At 32.6% G+C, this 26,299-nt stretch overlaps 9 protein-coding genes across 14 annotated transcripts in view; 5 read left to right on the top strand and 4 right to left on the bottom strand.

Moving 5' to 3' along the window:
• Positions 1-306, bottom strand: part of LOC127063923 (disintegrin and metalloproteinase domain-containing protein 10-like) — a 38,253-nt gene extending 37,947 nt beyond the window's left edge. The window contains exon 1 of one of the 2 annotated variants that reach the window (XM_050994247.1): positions 149-306. The gene's annotated coding sequence lies outside the window, so the exon portion shown is untranslated. Of the gene's footprint in view, positions 49-148 lie in introns of those variants that run through there. The other variant, XM_050994246.1, reaches the window with a different exon arrangement.
• Positions 307-397: 91 nt separating this feature from the next.
• On the top strand, positions 398-1,516 carry LOC127063939 (calmodulin-like protein 4). Its single transcript, XM_050994295.1, has 5 exons — positions 398-539; positions 624-654; positions 812-943; positions 1,051-1,233; positions 1,314-1,516. Exons 1-5 carry the CDS (start codon positions 537-539, stop codon positions 1,412-1,414), a joined length of 450 nt encoding a protein of 149 aa, XP_050850252.1. The 5' UTR covers positions 398-536; the 3' UTR covers positions 1,415-1,516.
• LOC127063928 (neuronal acetylcholine receptor subunit alpha-10-like) lies at positions 1,448-11,538 on the bottom strand. Its single transcript, XM_050994276.1, has 9 exons — positions 11,462-11,538; positions 6,534-6,670; positions 6,213-6,367; positions 5,834-6,017; positions 3,993-4,209; positions 3,430-3,564; positions 2,657-2,826; positions 2,365-2,497; positions 1,448-2,267 (listed from the first exon to the last, which is right to left on the bottom strand). Exons 1-9 carry the CDS (start codon positions 11,520-11,522, stop codon positions 2,017-2,019), a joined length of 1,443 nt encoding a protein of 480 aa, XP_050850233.1. The 5' UTR covers positions 11,523-11,538; the 3' UTR covers positions 1,448-2,016.
• Positions 11,539-13,013: 1,475 nt separating this feature from the next.
• LOC127063938 (uncharacterized) lies at positions 13,014-14,995 on the top strand. Of its 3 annotated transcripts, none has more exons than XR_007781533.1 (3): positions 13,014-13,739; positions 13,905-14,224; positions 14,296-14,995. XR_007781533.1 is itself a non-coding variant. In XM_050994293.1 (3 exons), the coding sequence occupies exons 1-2, from the start codon at positions 13,301-13,303 to the stop codon at positions 14,190-14,192; spliced, it is 474 nt and encodes a 157-aa protein (XP_050850250.1). In that variant the 5' UTR covers positions 13,015-13,300; the 3' UTR covers positions 14,193-14,224; positions 14,296-14,995. The 3 variants fall into 3 exon arrangements, 2 of the variants coding, with proteins under 2 accessions (XP_050850250.1, XP_050850251.1); XM_050994293.1 differs by having other exon boundaries at positions 13,015-13,486; XM_050994294.1 differs by lacking the exon at positions 13,014-13,739 and having other exon boundaries at positions 13,776-14,224; positions 14,296-14,627; positions 14,783-14,995.
• Positions 14,996-15,100: 105 nt separating this feature from the next.
• LOC127063932 (60S ribosomal protein L4) lies at positions 15,101-17,992 on the bottom strand. The gene is made up of 8 exons (XM_050994283.1): positions 17,842-17,992; positions 17,234-17,411; positions 16,877-17,122; positions 16,557-16,681; positions 16,208-16,306; positions 15,869-16,140; positions 15,485-15,644; positions 15,101-15,392 (listed from the first exon to the last, which is right to left on the bottom strand). Exons 1-8 carry the CDS (start codon positions 17,842-17,844, stop codon positions 15,183-15,185), a joined length of 1,293 nt encoding a protein of 430 aa, XP_050850240.1. The 5' UTR covers positions 17,845-17,992; the 3' UTR covers positions 15,101-15,182.
• A 129-nt stretch (positions 17,993-18,121) lies between these two features.
• Positions 18,122-19,361, top strand: LOC127063934 (pre-mRNA-splicing factor SPF27). Of its 2 annotated transcripts, none has more exons than XM_050994287.1 (3): positions 18,122-18,288; positions 18,435-18,700; positions 18,778-19,361. In XM_050994287.1, the coding sequence occupies exons 1-3, from the start codon at positions 18,214-18,216 to the stop codon at positions 19,172-19,174; spliced, it is 738 nt and encodes a 245-aa protein (XP_050850244.1). In that variant the 5' UTR covers positions 18,122-18,213; the 3' UTR covers positions 19,175-19,361. The 2 variants fall into 2 exon arrangements, with proteins under 2 accessions (XP_050850244.1, XP_050850243.1); XM_050994286.1 differs by having other exon boundaries at positions 18,127-18,288; positions 18,365-18,700.
• LOC127063926 (colorectal mutant cancer protein) overlaps positions 19,338-26,299 on the bottom strand; it is a 25,512-nt gene continuing 18,550 nt past the window's right edge. Inside the window, exons 2-13 of one of the 2 annotated variants that reach the window (XM_050994267.1) lie at positions 25,753-26,201; positions 23,514-23,775; positions 23,096-23,244; positions 22,686-22,910; positions 22,324-22,512; positions 22,045-22,235; positions 21,704-21,970; positions 21,443-21,638; positions 21,177-21,362; positions 20,917-21,104; positions 20,736-20,838; positions 19,338-19,841 (exon numbers count right to left, since the gene is read on the bottom strand). In XM_050994267.1, coding sequence (XP_050850224.1) covers positions 19,731-19,841; positions 20,736-20,838; positions 20,917-21,104; positions 21,177-21,362; positions 21,443-21,638; positions 21,704-21,970; positions 22,045-22,235; positions 22,324-22,512; positions 22,686-22,910; positions 23,096-23,244; positions 23,514-23,775; positions 25,753-26,201 — 2,516 coding nt within the window. In that variant the 3' untranslated portion in view covers positions 19,338-19,730. The remainder of the gene's footprint in view (positions 19,842-20,735; positions 20,839-20,916; positions 21,105-21,176; positions 21,363-21,442; positions 21,639-21,703; positions 21,971-22,044; positions 22,236-22,323; positions 22,513-22,685; positions 22,911-23,095; positions 23,245-23,513; positions 23,776-25,752; positions 26,202-26,299) is intronic. The other variant, XM_050994270.1, reaches the window with a different exon arrangement.
• LOC127063940 (small integral membrane protein 4) lies at positions 19,840-20,275 on the top strand. Its single transcript, XM_050994296.1, has one exon. The coding sequence runs from the start codon at positions 20,045-20,047 to the stop codon at positions 20,273-20,275; it is 231 nt and encodes a 76-aa protein (XP_050850253.1). The 5' UTR covers positions 19,840-20,044.
• On the top strand, positions 20,337-20,539 carry LOC127063941 (uncharacterized). The gene has a single exon (XM_050994297.1). The coding sequence runs from the start codon at positions 20,337-20,339 to the stop codon at positions 20,481-20,483; it is 147 nt and encodes a 48-aa protein (XP_050850254.1). The 3' UTR covers positions 20,484-20,539.

Genomic DNA, 26,299 nt, shown 5'->3' with positions numbered 1-26,299 from the left:
TGTGAATAGAAATAAGTACGAAAAGTGAAATACATCGATGAGCTTGTGTGATCTATCAAAAAACCGTTAACAAATTAAAACTAACGTATAAAACAGTAATACAATGTAGCCAAATATAAAATATAAATGAATAAAATATAATTCTTACTGCCAACATTGTTGAAAGTATTTGTTGATGTTCCTTCGTTAATGCGAAAAGGGAATTCGTTTCTTCGATGCTATTCATTGGCCAATTGTAAAATATTCTCTGTTATGATTGGCTGCAATCTGGAGAGAATTTATATTACGTTCTATCGATGTACAAATTTTACCGCCAAATGTAGTACCTATTTTGAAAGAAAAATAAAATATAATTTCATTAGATTTCATCTCCGCTTTCTTTTAATTCGGCTAAAATAAAATATATATTATCGTTGAGGCGTTAAAATATCGTCCAAAGTTTTTAGGTTATGTCATATTGTGATGTCGATATTCGTTGACGTCACACTCTTGACAGGTGTTTGTAGATATCTGTGGCAATTCAAAAACAATTTATTATGGTAATTAAGAAAATAATTGTTATACTATAACTTAAAAAAATTTATCAAAATGTACACGTACACTTTTGACATTTTTTATTTTAGGCTCGCTACTTTCGAGAAGAAGATATTGATGGTATGTTCCTTGTGTACATTATATTTTGATATTGTTTACTATATGCTAAAATATGTTATTTACGTATACATACGTATATATTTTTTTTTATTTACATCTTTATAGATATACATATCATTAAACACTTATTTAACGGTCCTGACGTGTTCCATTACAGAATTCAGGGAATGTTTTTACCTATTTGCTCGCAATGGTCAGATTCGGACCTTAGACGAATTGACTATCATTATGAGGTCGTTAGGCCTCAGTCCAACGATTGCAGAATTGAATAAATATCTTAAAGATAAAGGTTGGCTATTTCAATCATTTTTTTTTTTTTTTTGCAATCATAATGACTTTTATGTCAGTCTAAATTATGCGGTAAAATATTAAAAATTTTGTTTTTGTATACCTTAGGTGGAAAAATGTCATTCGCTGATTTTCTGGAAGCCATGCATTTGCAAACAAGAGCGGAAGATCTTCCGAAAGAAGTAATAGAAGCTTTTCAAGCTGCAGATACTGCTCATACTGGTACTATACCTGCGCGACAATTGGCTCACATGCTCCTTCACTGGGGAGAAAAATTAAGTAACAAAGAAGGTAAGTAATTGTAAATTTGAAATGTTCTAAGAAAATTTATGCTTACAAAAATCTTTATACGAATATTTTTTGTATTAAAGTTGAGCAAATCTTTCGAGAGGCCAATGTATCCATCAATGGTAATGTCAAATATGAAGATTTTGTAAAAATCGCCTGTGCACCAGTACCTGACTATTATTAAATATTAATATTTGAATTATAAATCTTTTATATATGCTATTTGAAGATATTTATTACTACATAATTTGTAACAATTCTATATAACATTATACTTTTAAACGAACCTTTCCTTGGCTTAATATTTTCCAACTTTAATACCGTATATTTTTCATAAGAATTTAAATTAATTATAAGAAGTAAATACTGTAAGCAAACATTACTTGAAATTTAATAAAATAGCAATTATATCTTATTATTTATTACTCACTGAATTATCGATTGAATTATGCAGCTGAGATAGGTATTCGTATATAATACTCGATATAATATTTACAATGACGTCTCTCTTTAACAAGTAAACTTATGATTATTAAATTCCACAGTGTAAAAAAGTATAGCTAAACATGCTCTTAATATTAGCCGCACGAAAAAAAGAAATCACAATCGAACTATACAACGAGTTTCGAAGTCTTATTTGCTTGTTTAATTACTGTCATTCTAATAATTTAATGTTTTCTTTTTTTATATATATTATATGATTAAATATAATCGACATAGCGAACAATTGTAATTTGACGTTTTATACAAAATTGACTTTAATAAAATCTAAAATAATTTCTACGATTAGTCATCGTTTTTGCTTTCCGTAGTAGGTGGTGAACCGTATAAAATAACAGCTGTGCTAACGACAGTCATAAGAAAGAAAATACCTAACAATATACGATCGCTAACAAGAGCGATTTGTTTCCATTCTAATTCCGTTCTTTCTCTTTTATCTTGTTCAGCTAGACGTCTCTCGTTGCTCTCAATAGTAGCATGCACTCTTCCCAAAATGCGAGTCCACTGAGTTTCCAAATTAGTATCTTTTCCAAAATCTAAAATCATCAAACGCGGTAACAGGATTAGAGACTTAAAAGAAGATTTAGAAAAGAACAAAAAAAAAAAGAAAATAAAAGAAACGAAAAAACTTACGAAGATTAGGACTGCTGCTATCGTCATCCTGCTTTCTCTTAACGTGCTTAGGTGACGTCATTTGTTGTTGAGGTAAATCAGTTTTAGAATGTAATGGACAACTATTTACCTTTCTCATCGATTCTGCAGATCCCTAATATAATTGTGACAAATTTTTTAATCAAATGAAAATGTTTCTCCTGTTCTGCTTTTTTTTTTTTTTAATTTTTCTTTCCCTCTTTTTTTTTATTATTAATAAAAAATTTCAATGTATTTTAATGTATTATATTCAATAAAAATTTTGTTACATTACCGGCTTATTTTCTTCTTGAAAATTAAGAAACACTATTCTTGCCAGCTTGTGTAGGAATAACGATCTCACAACTTCGGGTACTCTCGTGCCACGATGATGTAAATTCAAAGTCAATACCGCTAATCCTGACGCGAACGACACGAGACAAATGCTTACTCCATAATAGAGACCTAAATGCGAAAAGCAAAATGCATAATGGCATCATTAAACATATGTGCATACGTGTATAAATTTTATATAAATAAATTAATCATTTAAATTAATGATTGCAATCTCAATGACAAATCCTATCGAAACGAGAAAAGAATTATATTTAAAAAAAAAAAAAAACGTGATAAAACTATTCCTTTTAGTTTATTTATTTTTTTTTATTTTTTATTTTCTTTTTTTTTGAAGTTAAATAGAAACAGAGCTGCAGGGTATCGATAGAATTGTCACTATTTATTGTTCCAATATAAACGTCGTCCCACTTTCTTCAAGTTCCACGCCAACGCATTTGAAACGTCACTATAGACGCAGGGATTCTCAGTAATCATATTATTGGGAATGATCTTGATTGGCTTCTAGATTATTTCATATACACAATTTTAAATGACTTTGTACGATACTATACTACACATCTTTTATATATATATATATATATATATGATTTTTTTAATTTGATGATTCAAACGTTAGAAATATGGAAATTTTCTTGAATTACTATTTGTATCTAAAACTTAGATATCATCGATATTAAAATATTTTGCAGATAGAAAAAAAAAAATACTAACTGATCAAAGGTGTCTTTTCCGTCGGTGGAAGAGTCTCGCGTATTGTCATTAGAAAGACGGTCATCGAAAGAAGAGCTGAGATCCCAAGAGTAACTTTTTCTCCAGATTCCGAAGGTACATAGAATACCAGTAGAGCTGCACAAATATAAGACCACTGATAAAAACTTTTGCTCTCGTGACATTTTAACTGTGGAATATCGAATGAAAGGTTTTAAACGGATCGTCGTTTTCTAACTCTAGAGATAAAATCTTTTATGAGAAAGAAAAACGTAGAAAAAAGAATTCTTTCATTTCTTCTATTTTTTCCTATTTCTTTTTTCTACTTTTTGTTTTGTTTTGTTTCTGTTTTATTTATTTACCGTCTCCTAAACGTTTCACGTTTAATTAAAATGGTCGAGTGGAGTACACATAAACAGACGCACACAAATGCATTATTTTGTGTGGAATATTTGAAATTACAAAGATGCGACAAAGAGAAAAAGAAAAAAGTCGTAGGGAAAATAAGTTAGATATATACAAGGCTTTAGAATATAATAGAAAAAGGATATTACTGTGTAACTTACCGATACCGTTGATAAGTATACAAGGAAGGATGAGATTGAAGACGTAAAACATGGATCGTCGTCGTAAGCGAATCTCATAAGTGATATCCGGGTAAGGTTCTGGACAACACGAATAATACTCGATGTTTCGTCTGGCAGAAAAATTCACGAGATCGAATTCACCATTTGCTTTATAATTAGTTACATCGCCTTTTTCGCTCTGTTTCTCAAGTTCGAGCTGAAACAAAATACATAAAGAAAAAGAAAAAAAAAAAATTTTAAAAGAAGAAAGAAAAAACGATTGAAACTTACAATATCAGTTATTCTATCGAGTTCACTTTTTCGATCTTTTTTTTTTCTTCCCTTTTTTTTCATTTAAATCTAATTATTAATTCGATCACACTTCGCCGTTAAAAGGGCAGAAGAGAAGGAGAAGAGTTATGCGTCGTGAAAAATGGCTTCAACCGAAGAAGATTGAAAAGTAGGAAAGGAAAGGAAAGGAAAGGAAAGAAAAAGAAGAAGAAGGAAGAGGAGGAGGAGGAGATAGGTAAAGGAAAAGGAGAAAAAGAGAGAGAGAGAGAGATGGAAAAGGAGAGAGAGAGAGAGAGAGAGGGCTCACCAATTGAGAGAGTGAATCTGGGCTTGCATTGAATTCTTCTTCCATACAGGATTAAGCCCTTCGATCTGCCCGTTCCTTTTTCGACGACGTGGCGAACTAACATATTCGATTTGCTTCTCTCAAATGATTCACCCGATCGTCCAGACGATCTCGTCCATAGTTAACGAACTATACACGACACGAATGGATACTCATGTTTTTTTAATCTGTTTTAAGATATACTTTACTATAAAAGAAATCAACAAATGGATTTTTTCATTCAGGGAAGTATCTTTAAAACGATCAATTTTTTATTCGATCGAATGAAATATTTTTTGTCTTTTTTTTTTTTTATTTTTTTTTTTTTTTTTCTACGAATCAATTTGACGATCCGATTAATTATAATCCCAAATAATTTGGTATCAAATATATTTTTTCTAATTCGTATGGGATCTTCCGTGCAACTTGTAAAAGTGTTTTTTGATTGACTAGCTGATAGAAACTTTACCTATATGCTTTTAAATTAAACCATAACTCTCCGCCGACTATGAAAGTTCTAACGACTATGTTGATTCTCCTTTGGAAAAGTGTTTGCCAAAGTGAATTGAGAGTTTGAAAATATAATTTAAACCAACAATATTGTGTTCCTCGAGGATAAGATAAAAACAATGGAATATATGTTATCCTATGGGGATATTAAAGTATAGAAAAATTTATTTATTCATTAGCCGACATGTAGATATCGTAGAATTGTCGAGACCACAACGTTGGATTTTAGGTACAACATCTTGAATATTAACAGCCGTTGGCAAGCTTTTTTTCCATGCCCGGTTGAAGTTAATTGCTTGGAAAAATCCGCAGGGACCGCGCTACGTCAGGATTTTTCTCTTTTCTTTTTCTTTTCTTTTTTTTTACGTCGAACAATAAAGTTGCTAAATATGTCGGAAATTCACGGAAGAAATATTCCCAATATTTCCTTGTTAAATCGTAAAGTCAAATTTTTTTTTCAAAAGAGGACAAATAAGACGTGTTTTATACGGATTCAAATTGGACACCCTATATATATATATATGTATTTTTTTTTTTTTATGAAAAAAATTGTTGGAAATATATGAGCCGGTGATTATAAAAGTGGTCCGAGTTGAAAGTTAAAAATAAAAAAAAAAAAAAAAGAATATAATTTATTCCAGTTCGTATAATTTTTTTTTATATAATTTTTGACTTAAACCAGTTTCATAATCACCTGTTTATATACATGATATACCTGATATCCATCGTAAGTCCAAGATGCCCACTTCAAGGCACACCTTTGTTCGTCGAACGGAAAAAATTCAACATCTATGTCACAGCTGCTACGAAAAATACCATGACTGAGCCATACTACTTCGCCCGTGTGACTGACGATCACGTTTGTATTTATAATCGCTGAACTGTACTGCGGATCTGCGCTGTACAAAAATATTTAATGAATCTTTGAGTCGCCATGTTTGATCATACTTTTTAGTTCGATTATATTCCTACATATATATTTTCTATTGTAATAGAGACAACACAAATATATATATATATATATATATATATATATATATATGTATTACATTAGAAATATGATAGTAGAAACAAAAATATGAACACCTGCTTACTTGTTATAGAGTATAATATCAGGTCTCCAAACTCGATTGTATGGGACACGAATTACTCGAATTCCTGCGAAATCCGAGATATTCCATTTCAAATGATGATCGGTCCAAATTTGCGTGACCCAACAATTAGTGGTTAGTATTTGATTTTTTTCATCCTGCCAATTGAAACGATCGATTTTAATTAATTAAAGATCAGATATTGTCATTTATATGTATCAATGGCGTAGGTAGTAATACTCATAGCCAATACACTCAACACTTATACGTCTGCAACTATATAGATATTCATTGTTCAAAGAATTTTCACGGTCGATCACTCACCACATCGATGATATGATGAAGAGAAAGACCAAAGACAACGGCCAAAGGTTGAGAGGAATTTTTTGCTGGTCTCACAGCGGCATCGTATCCATCCAACAAGTATTTTGTCAATCTGTATTCGTGTTCGTCACAGAAACCTGAAAAAGTAATATCAAAAAATGTATTATAGTCCGCGTTAATTAACTTACATTAATCCAATGTATGGGATTAATGAAAGAGAATTATCAAATCTTTCGGATCTTTTATAATTATTAAAATAATTTTCATGAGAGCATGTTTTTATTTATATACGTTATTGTAAAATTGAATAAGATCGATAATTTTAATGTCAACAAAATTTTCATGAAATTTAATTCCGAAACGATAACGATCTAATCGATTTATCAAACTTCTTCCCTGTATGCATTCTAACCGGTCCGTCAAAGCTAGAGATTTCAAGTTAATTTAACACGTCACTTCACTCCTTCCAACTACTTCACCTAATCTTCGATAGTTACGTCGTAGAATCGTATAGACGATAGTTACGTCTATTGTGCCAAAACCCAATTCGTACGTTAGCTAATCCTCCGTAACTCTTGACTTTTCACGTTTATCGAGAGTACAAAGAGACGCAAAAAGCGTTGATGAGAACGAGAGAGACACTAATCTTCCAGCTTAAATGACATCTTCCTTCATTTTTACCTACCTATTGTAACTGAAAGTTAATTATAATTATATAATAAAAAATCTATGATTTATTATCCAACTGTAATTAGCACAACCTAATTTTCAACCCTTTCGATCATCGACTCTTTCTTTTATATAAAAAACTTTTAAATATTAATTAATTGCTTACATTGTGTCCTTACCGTCGTGAATGTTTTTATGAGTTCAATGATAACAGCTATAAAATAAATCAAATTTATTTCTAATATAATAAAATCGAATAGATGTTAGCGAGTCAATTTTTAATCGAATACAATATATCGAAAAAATCGTTCGATGAATTTATATTTTGCATATAATAGTCCACCATGAACGAATGTTAAGTATGAACAAATCAAAGAATTTGTTTCTAATGTAATAAAATCGGCAGATGTTCGCGAGTCGATCATATGGATTATTCAGATTGGAAGGATACATACATACATATATATATATATATAGATACATATATATAAATACATATATTTTCTATGTATCCATATATGTACATGTATATCTCTGACATGATATCGAAGAGCCGACAGAAAAGTATCGTCCCAAAAAATGACGGACACAACCGAAGGGAACATCGTCCTTCGAAATGTGATAGATGTTTCTCGCATCGATTCGCGCGACAAATTGCATTTCGTGAAATACATACAGGTATGTACATGTACACACGTACACACACACGCACGTGTGCACGCAAACACATATATTATCTATTATAACAAAGAAAGGAAAGAAAGAAAAAGAAAAGAAAAAAAAAAAAAAGAAAAAGAAAATAAATGTGAAAGTTCGCTCAGTTATATTTTTTACATTTCTCTTCACTTTCTTCTCCTATTGTTAGTTTTGAAAAAATATAAAAGATTATGATTTTGTCATAGATATCATCTTCAATTACCGAGATATCTGATAGTCAAACTAATAGGAGAAATGTGATAAGAAATATTCCCTACAAAGTTGTTGTTAATAAAAACATGAATTTATGACGATTATTAAGACGATGGTTTACTGTTATTATTATCGTTATTAATATTGTTATAGTTATGGTTTTTCGGTAGTCAATGTGTTCATTTATTTATTTATTATTATTATTATTATCGTCATCATCATTATCATTATTACTATATACAGAATACGAGAGCTCTTTCGCAATACTTCACGCGTAATAATGGCGGATTGTTTCTCCTCCAGTGGGAGAGAGAAAAAGTAAAAAATTGAGAAGAATATTCTGTAAGGATAACGAGGTAAAAAATAGCATAAAAAAAAATTGCCTAATAAATTGTACCAAACGATCGTTCTTTTTCTTATTCCGGTTAAACAATTCGCGTGAAAAAATTATGGTAAAGAAAATAAAAATTATTCAAGATGACAACGTGTGGCATGCCGCGGACTAAATTATTCTAATTTTGCGCATATATTTCAAACGATCGATACGTATGTATATATATATATATATATATATATATATATATATATATATATATAGAGAGAGAGAGAGAGAGAGAGAGAGAGAGAGAGAGAGAGAGAGATAGGTAGATAGATAGATAGATAAACGCTTATTGTTTCGCCACGAACGATTCTATCGATTCTATTCGATAAATAGAAAATCGATGGAAAAGGAAATCGAATAAATGAGCGTCGCAATTTGAACGAAAATTCTTCGACTATTTGAAGGAGAAAGAGGGAAAGAGAGAGACGGAGAGAGAGAGAGAGAGAGAAAAGAGAATGAAGAAGAGGAGGGTGAGAGGATAAGTAAAGAGAGGAATGAAGAGAGCCCAGAGAAATTTGTGGAACACGAAACTCATTTACAACTCGATCAAATGCGATAATATTCTTGCAGGAAATCCTGTCGAGTTGAACGATCGAATTAACGGACGGTTAGTAGAAATGAGCTTTAATCGGAGATCGAACTTTTCTTAATCGATCTCGTTACACAAAATAGTTCCCGATATTCGAAAAGACTTGATGAACAATTTGGTTTTAGAAAAAAACAAATTTCGTTTTATTTTTCAGAGTCGTTATAATTATAACAATTATATAGATACCATTATATATATATATATATATAATCGAAATGTATATTAATTTTTAAATCAATATGTATAAACAAAAGAAAAATTATATAGATTAAGAGAAATTAAAAAGATTAAATTAATTACGTATAAAAAGATTTAAATATCCCGCTTAAAAAGAAAGTGATCACGGTATCACGTGATTTCGTGCGTAAACGCGCCATTTTCAAAATTGCAAACAACCTGAATTAATGCAAGAAAGATGTATTAGTATGATGAAAACAATCGGTGCATCCTTCTTTTCCTTTCTTTTTTTTTCTTTTATGTCTTTTGTCTTTCTCATGCTGAATTTGGGAACAAGGAAAATCCGTGTTGCTTTGTTCTCACTTTTTTTACGATTCTCTCGAAACGTTTTTTAAAATACAGTTTACGCTTTTCTTTGTGAGACCAAAAAAGACGGCGTCTCGTCGAACGAGAGTTTCAAATGAGCGCTCTTGAAAAAAAAAAGGAAGAGTAAGAGAGAATGAGAGAGTGAGAAAGGGAAAGAGAGAGAAAAACAGAGAGAGAAAGGAAGCTTTCGAACGAAAGCCATCGATAGAACGATTAGTAGAGATTTCATTGAATCGCACATTTCGCTTCGATTCATTCAAAGATAGCAAATATTTTTTCTCCAATCTTTTATCCCTTTTTTCTGTGTGCTCTTTTTTATTGTTCTTCTCTAACACGTAGATATACATTTACGTAGATTCTCAATTCGTATCGTTTACTGTCCAATTTATCTGACCAATTTGTATTTATATTGGACGATCTCATTTTTCGAAAATTTCTTATCCAATAGATATTTAAAAATACATATAAAAGATAATATTGAAAATGTCAGCTATATGAGAAAAGAATTTTACCATCAGCTCGTACCATTTTATCTCTCATATTTTACGAGAAGAAACTGTATAAAACGATGTCACTCGTTCGATATGTTACAGGAATAAAATGAAAAAAAAAAAGTAATAATTTATCGAATGCAATATCTATATGCATATATACACATACAACACAATTAAAAAAAAAACTGCAATAACGACTCTTACATCATTTTATATTTTAATGATTACATAAGTTGTAATTTTAATGATTACATAAGTTGTAATCATTAAAATATAAAATAGCATATGCAAGCGTACTTGAGATCGTTCAACTATGTATTAGTACATGATATACGATGGAAAGCTTAAAGAGAATAATCAAATTTATTACAAAGATATGATATATCGTATTGCTACTATATCGAGATTAATACGTCTCTGTAACAATCGAGAAAAGCTGATTGAACGGATAGGTGTATATAATAATTGAAAAAAAAAGCATTTAATATAAATCATCGAAATAATCGTATATAAATCGTATTCTTAATTGAATTGGAACATAATGAAAAAGTTTGGATCGAATGACAAGATGGATCAAGGTAGATTATAGTTAAAATCTATTCCGAAATTTTTGAATTCGTAAAGGAGTTATTTTACCACAGCCGCTATCAGTATCACCAACATCACACGTTTCAATGAAAAAGAAAAAATAGAGTCGAGGCATAAAAGAAAAAAAAAAAATTCCTCGTGGAAAATAATTCAAGGAAAATCCTTGACCCCCTCGATCGAAAAGTCCATATTTGTGAAAAAATTCGAAGTGGAAGGACGATCGGTAAATTACCTGATCTTTCGAAGCGAGTGTCGTTTCCAACTTATACGTTATAACTTAAATTAAAAAGTTAGATTAAACTAGACGAACGAACGAACGAATGAATGAATGAACGAACGAACGAACGAACGAACGAACGACTTCTATTGCTTTGATATCGCAAGTAAACGAAATAAAATGTACAATGTTTATTCGATTCATAGAGAGAGAAAAATGATTTTGATCTTATTATTATTATTATTATTATTATTATTATCATCATCATCATCATCATCGAATATTACATTTACTTAACGCAACAAAATTTTCAATCGAACCACAAAGTTCTTTATAGGTAGATAAAAAATAACGACGTTTTTCGGCAGGAACTCATGAAAAAGGAAAAAAAAGCGTACATTACGCTTAATTTATTACTTGTTTAGAAAAAAAAGAAATTAAAAAAAAAAAAGAGAAAAAAGAGATAGATAAAAAAAATAAAAAAAAAATAGAATGGGATAGGTTTTGCGATGATAGAAAAAATAAGCGGTCACTCACCATTCTTAAAAATAACCGCCAAAATTCCGTAGCGAAGGAAGAGACCGAGAGAAGGCGACATGGAGTTGAAGGACGACTTAACCGCGAGACCGCCCGTCTTTCACTGATATCCGGTAGTTGAAAACCACGGTGCAATTTCGCCCCTGAATCCCGCGTTACCCCTACCGTCGCTCCTTTCAAAAGGAAACTCGCGCAGGCGTTTCATAACAATACAGATACGAACGTCGAACGATGTGTCCTAGGAGAGAAAGAAGAGAGTGAGACAGAGAGAGAGAGAGAGAGAAAGAGAAAGAGAGAGAGAAGGAGAAAGGGAATGAGAGAGAAAAAGAGAGAAATCAAAAAAAAAAAAATAGAAAAAAATTATTTATATAAAGGAGATTAAAAAAAAAGTCAAACAAATCAAATTACGAAGAATATTTATATAAAAGGTAGAAAGAGAAATTAAAAAAAAAAAGAAATAGTTAAAAAAAAAGTGATTCCTATGAGAGAGAGAAATATTACGAAAGAAAACGAGAATTGGAAAAAAATTGTTTATATAAAAACGAGAGAAAAAAAATTGGAGAAATAATTATTTATGTAAAAGAGAAAGAGAGGGGGGTAGGGAAATCAAAGAGCAAAAAGATTGTTTAGGAAAAAATTGTTTATATAAATGAGCGAGAGAGAGAGAGAGAGAGAGAGAGAGAGACGAAAAAGAGAATAAAAAATGAACGATGCTTATTTACCATTAGAATTTTCTAACGAAACACTCATTTATAATTAATAATTCGTTCGCGATTGTATTATCTATAATTTTTCTACGTAATTAGTAAAAAAATAATGGGATACGTAATCGTCGTCGTGACGACAGTCGCCATGATGGGATTTACGATCGATTAAAACGTCCGATTGGCTAATTGCGATTATCGAAATTATCATGATCGAATTGGGTCGAACAAAACGAATATCGAAATGTTAAATAGATATAAAGATAATTAGGTTATATATTCATCGATTTTGCTTTACGAAATTATGTTTGATCGACTTTTTAAAAAATTCGAAGAAAATCTTTTTGGGAGAATTTTTTATATCTGAAAAAGTACGAATGAAACATGCGTGTATGCTTTAGTCCTGCGTTAATATGCGAACGTAAATACGTAAAAATAAAGCCTTCTCGTTTGGAGTTATTTTAGAAGGAAATATGTTTTAAATCTCGAATATACAATTCGAGGCACCGAGGTGTAAAGAAAGTGCGAAAATAAAAAATAATATATATATATATATATATATATATATATATACATTTCTTTTGGTGAATTTTATTTCATAATCGGATCACGTATTAAATTCGCAAAAATACGAATTCAAAAGATTCTACATTTTTTTCTCGACTCGCCAATTTTATTTTCAAATTTTCGAGAGAAAAATAAAGAGAAAGAAAAAGAAAAAAAAATAGTTATAAATAGTAATAAATATTATCTAACGAATTAATTGATTTAATGATTCTCTTACCTGAATTCTGACCAATACGATCGAAGTTGCACCACCTGCGCAAGTTCCAATCGATTATCGTTTGTTTCATCCACGTGATTACCTTTTGTTAATTATATACGATTTTCAGACAAATAAGTGCACGCGAATTAAATTTCTCATATTTCAAACTCTAAATTGACGTGTCGTATTGTATCTTCTTAAAATTCTTGAAAATTTTATAACCTTAAACAAATCTTTACTTATTTCTCTCTCTTTCTATATATATACAAATATAAATCTTTCATTCTCGATTATGATCTTCGATGAGAGATTTCAAACAAATATCCTAATAATCAAATAATACAAACGTTATTTGTGAATGCGTTAAAAATGAGTACGACGAACGAACGATGTACGAAATGTCATGGTGATCATGAGACAGGTAGCATTTACTGTCCTAAATTTAACGAAAAGAGAATAGCAGATTCTACCAAAGTATCATCGGCTAAATCATCGGATAACAGTTACACCGTGCAAATAGTTTCCATAGGTATTCGACCTGACAATTTCTACGAGGTTTGTACGAAAAGAAAAGAAACAAAAAATATTTAAAACCAAGAATACTTCAAAATATAATGGGATAATTCGTTCATTTCCAATATATATGTCATGCTCTCGCAATCGATAGATCATTTTATACACGGATTTTTTTTTTTTTATAACAAGTGTTACTAAAAAAAAAAAGTCATGAAACCATCGAAAGGTCGAAGCTCACGTAACTTTTTTTTCCTACTTTTTTCTCTTCCATAGCAAAGAGTGACCTTAAAAGGTAAAAAATTAATCAACCATTTTTTCTTGTTTTTTTTTCTTCTTGAGGGAGGGTTTAAAAAAAAAAAAGGATCGATCGAATAATAACAAGCTATAGATTCTAATCCGATTATAGGTTAGAATTTTTAACGATTCATTAATTATCATATCTTTGTAATTTACCAAGGCCAAAATGTTACTAGCACCGGAAATCGATATGTCGTCTACGAAAATAACTGTTAAGGGCAATAATCTTCGTGTAAGCGTTCAACGACATCTAAGTAAAGAGTTTTCGGATATGATACAAAAATTGCCATGTAACGATTTGACGAAACAAATCCTTAAACATCGAGAAAATTTACTTATACCGGAGTCCATTGACAGCGATGAAGTTCGTGCTGTAGTTGACAATAAACATAGAATGCTAATCCTAACTGCACCTACTATTAAACCGAGTAAACGATTAAAAATGTGATCGATTGTAACAAATCGTCGTCAATGATACGTGTAAGCCCATGGAACAAATATTTTTCATAATTTTCATTGAAACGTTCTAATCAATCATATTTCCATTACAGGATATCTACAAATTTGTTCCCTAGTTTCTTTTTTTGTATGAATTTCATAAACAGCTAATCTCGAAACAAAAGAATTTATCTAATCGATAATCTATTTCTAACATTACCTACAAATGCCAGATCAAGTTCTATAACTTAATGCCTTCAATTCTTGTAATAATTCTTCCTTATTGATTATGGAAAATTTGCCACAGCATTGTTTGGACAACGCCATATTGTTAAGACCATACGATTATATAGATCTCAAAATGATATCGAGCGGATTCAAAACACGATTGAAATTGAGTCAAATCCCGGATTTTTATACGATAAATAACAAAGAATATTTTGCTGTAAGTAATTTCACTTGGTTTCGATGCTTTATAAATTATCTTGAGTATACGATATCTTTTGTATTCTTGTCACGTGTTACCTGTATATTAAAAAAAAGAAATAAATAAATAAATAAAAATAAAACAGATTGTATAAGAAATCAAATATAACGCAGGCAGAAATAAAGACTGAAGGATTTAAAGTAAGCACTGCTGCTCTAGCAACGGAGAATGTTTTGAATATTAAATTACAAGAATTAGGTGGTCGACGTCACGTTAGAAATATTAACTTTCTCATTCCAACGGAAGCAAATGCAAAAGTTGCATCCATTGAAGTATTCGATGATAACACCATTTTTATGAGAGTACCACTCATCTGCAATTTTTAAATCGTGTACCAATGTACACGAAAAAAAATATATATATATATATATAAAAAAAAAATATATATATATATATATATAAAGTATTCTAAACGATGATCAAAATATAAATTTTGTTGTTGTGTCTCTTTCCAAATTTTATTTATATTGAAATAAAAATCTTGGATTAACGACAAAAGCTTCTTAATCATTTTTATTTGGTTGGTGGGCTCTTAGCTTTTGTTGCCTGCGCATCCAACGTTTTCGTCGGCTCTGGCTTTGCAGCTTTAGCTGGTGCTGAGGCTGCTTTCTTCGGAGCTTTAGGTTTCTTCGCTTTAATCGCTTTAACCGCCAGAATTTGCTTGGTTCGTCTCTCTTTCAGCCTCTTAGCTTTGAGTGCTGGTGCGTTCTTAGGAAGTTCGATCTAAATAAAATGAAATAAAATATTGTCATATATGTACTTCAAACTTGTACACAATGGCGTCAAGAATCGATTGATATTATCATTATACTTACTCCACGTTTTTCAGCCAAAAGTAAATCTTTCTCATATTGTCTTCTTTGTGCTGTTAAAATTGCTGCACGTTTCAATACTGCAGCATATGGATTAAGACGCAACATTGCACGTGTATTGTTCAATGGGTTCAGTTTCTTCACCCTGCGTACTATCTTCTTTCTGTAATTTGAAAATTATATGTCAAATATTTGAAATTGCTAAAAGAGAATAAAGTTAGTTTTTTTTTATTTCTATCAGTAATGGTTGAAAATTATAATCACTGTCAATCAACAACACGGACCTTAAAATCATCATATAGATAATAAAAAAAAAAAAAAAAAGAATTAATAATTTAATATTAATTTATATACATATATATGTTCGACATCTATTAAAAATATTACCTTGGAGCTCTCAGAACTCTTCTAATTTCATCCGACTTCAGAAGTCTAGACAAATCTGTATTGGCCATCTTAGGGAAGGGTAAATTGTAATCTGCCTTAAGCTTAGATTGTTTACGCCAAGTACCATACAGAGCATCTAATTGATCAAAAGCAGACTTCGTCCAAATAACGAAACGACCAACGTGACCACCAGGTGCCAGCTTCAGGAGATTCATCTTATTGATGTTCATAAGATCCACACCAGGAATATTACGGAATGCCTTACGAATACCCTAAACAAAAAAATTTAACAAAAAATATAGTAAAATTCTACTTATTATTATTATTATTATTACACACCTGATCCTGCCCATAGACAATCAAAGGTCCACGACGTTGAATGCGACGACGATTACGCATTTTACCTTTACCAGCACGGAATCTTTGCGACTTGTAAACCTATAAAAAAATATTAAATATTGTTCTTTATACCATTAATTGAAAAAATCTAATAACGAATACTTTTAATGAAATAAACGTGTGCAGTTGTGCATACCCTAACCTAGTACATAAAGGTACTAGTTTAGAACGCCTGTGACAACTATATTACTCTAGCACCCGATTAGGAACATCCAAACTAAAAGATTTAGTAAAGATGTGGACATTCTATAGTGCCTATACAAGTATTCTTAACAATGCTTTCAATTACCTTCTGGATATCATTCCAAGCTTTAATACGTCTCAAGAAGATAACAGCTTGTTTAGTCTTGTTGTATTCCTGAATTTTATCGGAAACTACGAGAGGGAATTCTGGTACTTCTTGAACCATGTGTCCTGTAGACATATTTCATATGATCTGCGTAAGTTATGTTAATTAAAAAAAATGATAAATATAAGTAATAATTTATTACAAACTCAGTACAAAAGCTTATGTATAATCAGTTTATCAGAAACACGGACCAAAGCTAAATCATCATAGAAGCATATACGTATTGATTCTAAATAACCTAAAATGTATTATAACCTTACCCTTAGATTGTACTAAAGCAGGAACACCAGATGCAGCAATCGCAGAAACAAGGGCGTATCTTTTCTGATTAACATTAACGCGACGGTGCCATCTTCTCCATGGTTTGGTTGGCGCAAACATGCGTCCACCTCTACACATGTTACCGAACGCACCCTGACCGGAACGATGGGTACCACCACCACGAACACGAGGAATACGTGCTACTGCACGTCCAGTTCCCCATGATTCGGCAGAGGTTTGGTGACCTAGTAAACAAAATCTACATTTTCGTAGTTGAACTAACCGTATTCTAATCTATCCTAACGCTCAAAATATCTTAAAGTTAATAGGTTAGTTATTTGAAAAAATATATTTACCAGCCTCCTTGGACACGCAATACGGTTGCCTACTATTCTTTGAAACTTGTTGATGAACAAAATTTACGATATCGGGACGAATCGGAGCTTTGAACACCGATGGCAAAGAAATTGTATTTTCTGATGGTTCATTTTTATCACTATATACAGTAACCAAAGGTCGCGCCGTTGACAACGACTGGAATAAAGACAACAAGGAAATATTAAACATACAATAGGTTATGTTTTTTTTTAATTAATTATAACGATATATTAGAAGACTTTAATGGCGAAATATTGGAGATAAAAAAACGCGTTCTGACATGCACATGGCGGCCGAAGAAATAACTATCGACTTTTTCGAATACTTTCACTTTTTCTTATACATTATTATGGCAATATATCGTACATGAATTTTGAAAAACGATCAAAGATCTATGCGAGAAGCCGTATAAAAATTACAAAATACGTAAGAAAATCTATCCTACACAAGTACACAAATTACACACGTGGTTTATGATTTAATGTCTAACGCGAAACTTTTGGACACAGAAGATAGAATAATCATCGATAACCATCAAAACGATATTCGTAATTCTACATTAGTAATAATAATGTAAATTTCTTACCATCTCGCCTTTTTTTCACGACTTTTCACGCATAAGACATACGCTAACCAGGCAGCTTGTACGCCTTACCTGGTCATAAAGGAAGAAGGATGCAAGCGGAAACGATACGACCCGAGTCACGCATGCTCAGTAGACGAACTTGACGACGCGTCCGGTTGTCGCGTTGAAAATTAGCTTAATATTCGTTCACTTTTTTCCCGCTAGGAGGCACTGCAAGTAAAAATAATTTTAGGGTATAGTTTTCAACGGTCAATACTATTTTCTATACGTAATTGAAAACAAGATCGTACGTATAGAAACGCGCGAGCAGTAACGATTAAATTAATTGAATTGAAAAGATACATTAAATTTTCTCTGTATTTATAAAAAAAAATGGCTGGAGAAGTCATCGTTGATGCATTACCCTATATAGATCAAGGATATGACGAACCTGGTGTTAGGGAAGCGGTATGTAATCTTTTACGAATAACCTGTAACGAACTTTTAGATATGTCTAGTGTAGTACAGGTTATGTTTTTTACAGTTTTACTATGGATATGAACAAGTTTATATTTGCTATTTGGAGGATGTATCCTTTACTCGCTCAATTTCAGGCATTAGCAATGGTTGAAGAAGAGACGAGACGATACAGACCAACCAAAAATTACTTGGAACATTTGCCTTCTTTAAATATAAATGCATTTGAAACTGATGTGATGAAGCACGAGTTTGAAAGAATGCAAAATCGTTTACCTATGGAAGTTCTCAGTATGAAACGTTATGAACTTCCACCGCCACCGCCTGGTAAAATGAACGATTTGACAGCCTGGAATGAGAGCGTAGAAAATAGTAGTGCGCAATTGGAACATCAAGCAACTAGGTGAGACTTCAAAACAAACGTAGAGTCCATCGTATATTTTATATCTTTTTTATACAATCTCTATTTTTAAATTATAGGATATGTAATTTAGAATTAATGATGGAATATGGTTGCGAAGCCTGGAAATCGTATTTGGAAATATTAGTTCAATTAGTTAGTCAAGGACAAAAACAATTGCAGACTTTAAGAAAAAAGATACAAGAAGTTAATTGGCAAAGAAAATCGATGCAAACACAAGGAGGAGAAAAGTTAAGAGCATTGGAAGCTCAATGGGTCGGTTTGGTTTCAAAGAACTATGAAATTGAACAGGCATGTGTACATATAGAAGAGGAAATACACAAAACTATAATGAACAAAGAAGAGATAATAGAAATAAATCATGTACCAGGAGATGAAGAACCAGCCGTTCCAGGAAAAAGTGCCACGGACGTTATGGCAATGGAAATGAATCTTGCTGAAAATCAAGCAATATAATACATTTGCTCAAGTACGTAAGTATAAAAGAAGAAGAGAAAAAGAAAAAGAACAAAAAAAAAAAAAGAAAAAGAAAAGAAAAAAAAAGAAAGAAGACGTTTTCTCTGTGAAATTTTGCATTGTAAATTATGAGAGAATGATATCCTATTGTATAAATATTAAATATAATAAAGCACAATTTATTTAATTATTGTTTATATGTATCACACTTCTGTTTATGGTTACAATATACATATTTACAAGTAAATATCACTGCTATGAATGAGACAACATACTAGTAATTTATATTTATAATTCATCATATACCAAATAGCTTGCACGCGTCGAAGTATTCATAGCACGTCACAATTCCCAGCATAAAATTCTGTATGCTACGAGAGAATGGTGTATCATACCTTCATAAAATTACAAAGCGAATAGCAAAGCGTCATGATTAAGAAATTATTCCAGTAAAAAAATACATAAATTTAATCTTTATTTTGCACGTTTCGTAACGACAGGAAACGTATTTCAATAAATTACGTTTACGTTTATATCATTTTTAGTCACTTAATTGTCATAAAGATGTTTCACTAGCTCCCGAGCTTTGCGATTGTAGAGGTAAAGTTCCCTTATATACTGCTGCTTCTTCCTCTAGCAAAGCTATGCGTTGTTTAAGTGATTTGACCTATAAAAAATTTGTTAAAAGTTGAATCACTTTTATGTTATAAATATGTGAAAATAAATTTATTTCACAAATAACACAGCAGTAACATAGCAGTGGCAATAATTCATCTGTTAAATATAGTAAAAAGCGACGCACGCAACATTCAATATGGCCGCCAGAAGAAAAAATTTCTGTAGTATCTGGCCAAGCATAAGAACGTATCGATGTTCTTGTACAGTGAAAGATTAAGAAAGTTTATACAAAAGTGGCCTGGCAAGAAAACTTTCGGCGTCTATCGTTTCTTACCATTGTTTTTCATTTGTGGTGCACTGTTAGAATTTTCTATGATCAACTGGCAGGTTGGTCAGGTTAACTTTTATAAGGTATATAAAAAGCGAATTGTACTAGAGATGGTTGAAGAAAGATTACGGAAAATGGAAGAAAAAGATTTCTAAATACTCATATGTGCTAAGAAGACTGATACTGGTTCCAACAAACTATTAAATATCAAGAGATATGCATTGGTCATACATAAGATTTAGTATTGTATCAATGTTAACTATGTTGGCTGGAGCACAGACCGTCCACGTTATATACAAACCTCTCACCGATGTGGATAAGCTAGTAGAAGAAGAATTAGAAAAATGGAAAGCTAGCCATTAATTGATATAATGTATAATATCAAATGATGTATAATAGAAAATAAATTACATTTAGCAGACACAAAAAACAATTTTAATTTACGAGATTGACTTTCTCGTAAAGAAACAAAAATATCTTGAGGTCGCAATTGGATATTATGACATATTTGGCGTACAAATAAAAACATTCAAGAGACGATTTATAACTTCAAATTTTGGTTTAAATTGCAATCTATGTATATAATATCTACTTCAGGATATTTTTTATTCATACCTGTGCCGTATGTCTTTCCACCATTCCCAACATTTGTTGCTCTAATTTTTTTAATCTAGATTGATATTTTTTCTTTGTTTTTTCCAACGTTTGTACCAGAGCACTAAAAGAAATAAGAGTATAAACTTAACTGTTCGTACAAGATCATTATTTTTACGATCGGTTTAATAAAATATATCACCTGTTAGCTTTTTTCAAATCATTAACAAGTTCTGCAGATTGTTGATGTCTCAATTCTGAGTTCTTATTCACTTTATCCAATGTTGAAACTAATTCTTGCAGACGTTCTTTTAATCTTGCTTCTCTACCCAATGCTTCGATAAGTTCAGACTCGATACCTTCGCTCTCGTTATCGCTAAGACCACGATCCTACAAATAACGTCTATTAGAAATTTTTCGATTCTATTAAATGACACTTATAAAATGAGAAAGATATATTACTTTGTTCATTGATAACATAGCCTCGGTATCGTTAAGCTGTCCCTGAAGATGTTCTATAGCAGCATGCTGAGCTGCAATTTGCGTTTCCTGCGCGTTCAACTTTAATTCTATCGTAGCTCTTTCCTTTTCCAAAAGAAATACTCTTGCCCTCAACTCTGCTTTATCTTCTCTCATAGCCATTAATTCCTAACGATATTATAAGTTCGGTATCGATCAACGTTTTTCATTACTACTCAGAATTAGTATTAGATAATTGGTACACTAACTTGCATAAGAACAGCAGTCTCTAAATCTAATTTTCTAGCTTCTGCGAGAGAAATAGTATTTTTTGAATTAAGAGGTTCGACATGAACACTTTCTAATTCCACGGCAGTGGATCTGACCATAGCACGATCGCCTTTTAATCTGCTAATGTGTCTTCTAAGTCTCTCCTCGTTCTCGACAGTCCAGGTTACTTCAGATCTATGAAAATAATAAGATGGTCTAACTCTGATATTCGAAGACTTCCAACAATTTGATATACGTACTCATCCGACAAGATTATACTATCTTCCCAAGGTGTACCCATAACATTAGCGCAATCATTTTCAAGCCTGTTCAACATATGATAAGCTACATTCTCAGCTGCTCTTCTATTGTCGATAGTAAGGCTATTTCGTTCTGTAGAAAGTGCAATCTCGCTTTCTAATAAAGCAACGAGAACATCGTAGGCTTCTATGGCACGATCGCTATAAGATAACGCTAATCTTAACGCCATTGCATTCGATTCGTATTTCCCAACGAGTAGACTCAATCTAAATTCAAAAGAAAAGACATGATGTACCTAGATCTTTATAAATCCGTATCGAAAAATCTCCAATAAAATTACCTATCGCATTGAGCTTTGCTCTCGTGTAAGGTCAAAGCAAGAACAGCGTTATTCGCTCGAGCATGTTCCAATCTGCTGTTCAACCTTTCTGTTTCTACTTCAAACTGTTTCTCCGAGCCATTTAACTCTTGCAAATTCGATTGTTCTAAGAGATCGGACACGAGATGTTCAGCAACCATGGTCGAACAAACCTGTAATACGTTGGGCTCGTACGTCGTATGCTTGGATGCAAATGAAAAGAGAAATATAGGAGGGGAAAGAAAATAATTGAATTCATACACCGAGATTCGTAATATCTGGGCCGGTGATATGTCTCTCATCAGTTCTCCTTAGTCTCACCCTCTCGGCCATCTTGAGGACTGGCGGTTCCTCCCTCGTTACGCTCTTTGTCGGCGGTGTTTGAAGGGGTGGCAGGAGTGGCGAGCAAGGTGCCGTCAGAGGTTCTGGCGAGCTGGTGTTACCTCTCGTCTGTGAATACGATAAAGAAAAAACTTGAAATCTAGCTCGCTGAGAACTCTTTCACCGTCGAGAGTAATTTTACTTCTTTGAGGGAGCTAGTTAACACTCGTTATATTATAATACAAAATGAAGGACGTACGACACAGCGTCGATTTAAATATATCTGGATATGTGTATTTTACTTTATGTTCTCGTCGAGGTGAGTCTCCATTGAGTTGTCCCTGATTGCCATTCTGTCCTTGATTCTTAAATTGTGCCAACTGTGCTTGGAGGCTCACGATTTCTGCTCTAAGGGCCGTAACTTCTTCTTGGAGAGTAGCCACGGCGACGCTTTGACACGAGGCTGCTGGTTGAGTTGGTTCTGGCGTTGGTAAAGCAGCAGGACTGTCCAATTGTTCCCTACCGTTCTACAAAAGCGACTTTTCTCAAATATCCCATAATTTCCCCTATTTTCAGATAGACTTTGACAAATCAGACAATAGAAATAAATTCAAAGACAAAGGAAGATAGCTAAAAAGGATAGCAATCATCAGCAAATACATAATTTCCTGAAATACCATCTGCACAGAGGAAACGAATCCTCTTCCGTTACCTCGTTGGTTCGATGTTCAATTTCCTCGCAGCAACTGGAATCGGCATCTCCCAAGGTTCTATCTCCATCACCTTGAATATCTCCACCTCCCTCACTCTCCTCCACCGGATTCGTGATCGATCCCTCCGCATCCCTACTGGTTTCGATTTCTGCAAATTGAATGCACCCAATCTTCAGATCTCCAGATAGTATAGCGTATGAAAAGAAGAATAAAAAGGAAAGAGAAAAAAACGAACTTGAATACATGTTCGTGAATTCGTTGTGAAGTTCGTTATCTATATTTATATTTCCACATTCTATGCATGCTTCAAGTAGTTCCAATAATTTATGTCTTGGAGAGAAAAAGAATTACAAGAGAAAGAGAGAGAGAGAGAGAAAAGGAGCATTAGAATTCTTGGAATTGAATGTGCCTTCTTACCGGACTCATCCTCCTCGGCAATTACGGTAGCACGATGCCTCTCCAACTGTCTGCCCAGCTCGGCAATGACGGAATGCAATTCGGTAAGTCTCTCCTCGTGCCTGGCCGCCTGCTGTTCAGCTCTTTGCTCAGCCCTAGCAGCTTGAACTTCTGCTCTTGCTAAAGCTACTTCAGCAGCTTCTCTCGCACGAGTAGCTATCAATAGTCGTGAATTTAGATCGGCGACTTCGGATCGTAACGACGACAATGCTGCTGCATGGAGCTGGAATAATATCATTTTTCTTTTTCTTTCTTTAACATTTATTAACCATTGAAAACAAATCGATATTGCGTTAACGTGTCTTATTCGTATCGTTAAAGCTTCTTATCTTGTTTTATTCACGTCTATACGTCTATAGTTTCTCACGTGATTATTAATTAATTCGTTTTCTAATTGTCGACACTTCTAGAAGAAGTTCTGTGTGAATCATCTTTATTTCGAGAGAAAAAAATAATGCCGTTTAAAATCGTGTATTATATCGAAATAGATTCAAGGCTAATTCGTATATAATTCGCGAACAGAGGTAGATTAAACCGAATCGTAAATTAAGACAAAACGCGTTATATAACTCGAGTCTTTGGTAATCATTAAATTACGAAGAATTCATATAAAAAAAATATATATATGTAGAGAAGAAGAGAGAGAGAGAGAGAGAGAGGGAAAAAAAGAAAAAAAAATTATACAAAAAATTTATATAAAAAATTCTAAACGGAGACGTTGTTTCGCGTGTCACATGTCTCATTAAAAAAAATAAATACATTACTCATTAAAAAAATAAATATATAAAAAAAGAGATCGAAAGAATTCGACTGACAGGAAGAGGAAAAGCATGGAAAAATTTGTAGATTCGTGTCTCGTTTTGAGTGTCCTTCGCGTGATCACTCACGCGTGTCAGCTGTGTTACGAGACGAGACGAGACACTAATGACGAATACCCGGTCACGTGTTAATCCGTAGATAAAAGATAAAAAGGGGAGGGAAGAGTAAAAGAAACAAAAAAAAAAAGAAGAAGAAGAGACGATCCTGAAAGGTATAAAAATCTCGATGTCGGAACGTTTCGACGCACATTCAGTGACTTACAAGTCTTAGGAAGACATCAAACAGTGAGCAAGAGCGCATCGTTATATTCTTCGGTATGTTTAATCGTTCGATAAAAATAAACGACCTGTAGTTACGCTTGTAGTTTTACGATCTGAGAAAAAACCAAAAAGAAAAAAAAAAAAAAAAAAAAAAAAAAAAAAAAGAAATTAGCTTAAAGTCTCGAAAAAGAGTGGTTGATTTTTTAAAATCGTCTAGAGAATGTTAACCACACCCTATTTTTTTGCTTCATCCTTATTTTGTTATTACAAAAGTTTCGATACTTCGATATTTGTAAACTGAGATTACAGATATGTAAATACGATCGTAGGTTCTACTGATGCATAACGCAAACAAATAGATAAATAAATAAATGAATAAATGATTAAAAAGAAAGAGAAGTGTATATTCTGTCAAGTGCGAGAACTCGACGAGCGTTAATCGTTATCTTTTTTTTCGACGCGTAAAGATTTATAACTCGAACTTTGAAAACTGGTTACCCATACGTTTGAGAACGGCTTAGTTGGTTAGACGTTCGGTTTCTTTTAGAAAATTTTTCACGTTTCTTTCTTCACACGGATTAGCACATATAATTAGCTTATCTCCATCTTCATTTTCGTGACAGACAGCCTTGAGAAGGGAGGAGGAGCAGCATTTAAAATGAAGCTGCTTTTTGTCGTCGCTATCGTTGTCATGATTTTGTCGACAACGACGACAACGATGAGTGCAAAGGAGGACGATTATATTCATCTTCCTGGAAAATCTTGCAAGGATGCACCGCCTTGTCCAGATGAAAGACAATGCGTGATGGCAAAGCCAAGATGCAACGTTGGAACTTGCCCGGATTTGGTACCAACGTGTGGTCCAAAATCATGAACGGATTATATATATATATTATATATATTTTCTATCAAGTTAACTATCTTTTTTATAACAGATTATAAAAAAAAAAGAAATGAAAAAATTAAAAAAAAAAATAAATGAATAAAAAAAAAAGAAATAAAAAGTAAAGAATAGTGTATCGAATTCGATGTACAAGCTATATAAAAATGTACGAGGTAAATAATCAACACTTCTATATTCTCATTGGCTGTTGATCTTGGTTTGGGAATTTCGAACTTACAGAATGTTGTTTATCCGTATAATCCATTTCTACATGAACCGGTACGGTTCTCTCGGATCTGCGATCACCCGGACAACACAGCCAGGATCTAGATCTAGCCAATCCTGTTGGCTCCTCCTCTTCGTCATCTTCGTCAATGTCTTCGTCCTCGGTTGTGGCACAATGGACGTAAACGAGATCGTTTCTAAGTTCATCCTCGACGATATCTTTTGCCGCGTTCGATGGAATGTGGCTCGACAACGTTTGTATCCCGCATCTCGATGTTCTTTGAAGATATTGTTGCAGTTGATATTGTTGTTGTTGCTGCTGTTGATGTTGTTGTTGACGACGCAAACGATCGACGAAGTACGTTGACTCCGTAGAGTCATTGTTAATAGCCACCGTAAAATTCGCCACCTTGTTGGATTCGTCGTTACTCTTCCCGTCGTTGTTTTTCGACGAGTTGCATTCTTGATTTTCGAGGAGAAGAGGGAGAACAAGAGGTCGTACGGTCAACTCGATCAATCGGATAAGATCGAGAGATCTTGTTATTTACTTACGTACCTAT

Source organism: Vespula vulgaris, chromosome 5 (genome assembly GCF_905475345.1).
Source record: "Vespula vulgaris chromosome 5, iyVesVulg1.1, whole genome shotgun sequence".
Taxonomy (NCBI): Eukaryota; Metazoa; Arthropoda; class Insecta; order Hymenoptera; family Vespidae; genus Vespula; species Vespula vulgaris.
This window is presented reverse-complemented; position numbering and strand designations above follow the sequence as displayed.

What these genes read in the sequence shown, in the direction of transcription:
- LOC127063941 (XM_050994297.1), top strand. Translation starts at nt 20,337, where the DNA reads ATGCATTGGTCATACATAAGATTTAGTATTGTATCAATGTTAACTATG.
- LOC127063934 (XM_050994286.1), top strand. Translation starts at nt 18,263, where the DNA reads ATGACGAACCTGGTGTTAGGGAAGCG. An exon ending in AACCTGGTGTTAGGGAAGCG is followed by an intron (nt 18,289 to 18,364) that starts GTATGTAATCTT and finishes TGTTTTTTACAG; the next exon opens with TTTTACTATGGATATGAACA. An exon ending in TTGGAACATCAAGCAACTAG is followed by an intron (nt 18,701 to 18,777) that starts GTGAGACTTCAA and finishes TTTAAATTATAG; the next exon opens with GATATGTAATTTAGAATTAA.
- LOC127063940 (XM_050994296.1), top strand. Translation starts at nt 20,045, where the DNA reads ATGTTCTTGTACAGTGAAAGATTAAGAAAGTTTATACAAAAGTGGCCT.
- LOC127063928 (XM_050994276.1), bottom strand. Translation starts at nt 11,522, where the DNA reads ATGTCGCCTTCTCTCGGTCTCTTCCTTCGCTACGGAATTTTGGCGGTT. An exon ending in GGCGGTTATTTTTAAGAATG is followed by an intron (nt 6,671 to 11,461) that starts GTGAGTGACCGC and finishes TTACTTTTTCAG; the next exon opens with GTTTCTGTGACGAACACGAA. An exon ending in TAGCAGCAGTCCTAATCTTC is followed by an intron (nt 2,268 to 2,364) that starts GTAAGTTTTTTC and finishes TGATGATTTTAG; the next exon opens with ATTTTGGAAAAGATACTAAT.
- LOC127063938 (XM_050994293.1), top strand. Translation starts at nt 13,301, where the DNA reads ATGAGTACGACGAACGAACGATGTACGAAATGTCATGGTGATCATGAG. An exon ending in GACCTGACAATTTCTACGAG is followed by an intron (nt 13,487 to 13,904) that starts GTTTGTACGAAA and finishes TAATTTACCAAG; the next exon opens with GCCAAAATGTTACTAGCACC.
- LOC127063932 (XM_050994283.1), bottom strand. An exon ending in CTTGGAATGATATCCAGAAG is followed by an intron (nt 16,307 to 16,556) that starts GTAATTGAAAGC and finishes ATTTTTTTATAG; the next exon opens with GTTTACAAGTCGCAAAGATT. An exon ending in TTTTGGCTGAAAAACGTGGA is followed by an intron (nt 15,393 to 15,484) that starts GTAAGTATAATG and finishes CATTTTATTTAG; the next exon opens with ATCGAACTTCCTAAGAACGC.
- LOC127063939 (XM_050994295.1), top strand. An exon ending in TAAATATCTTAAAGATAAAG is followed by an intron (nt 944 to 1,050) that starts GTTGGCTATTTC and finishes TGTATACCTTAG; the next exon opens with GTGGAAAAATGTCATTCGCT. An exon ending in AAAATTAAGTAACAAAGAAG is followed by an intron (nt 1,234 to 1,313) that starts GTAAGTAATTGT and finishes TTTGTATTAAAG; the next exon opens with TTGAGCAAATCTTTCGAGAG.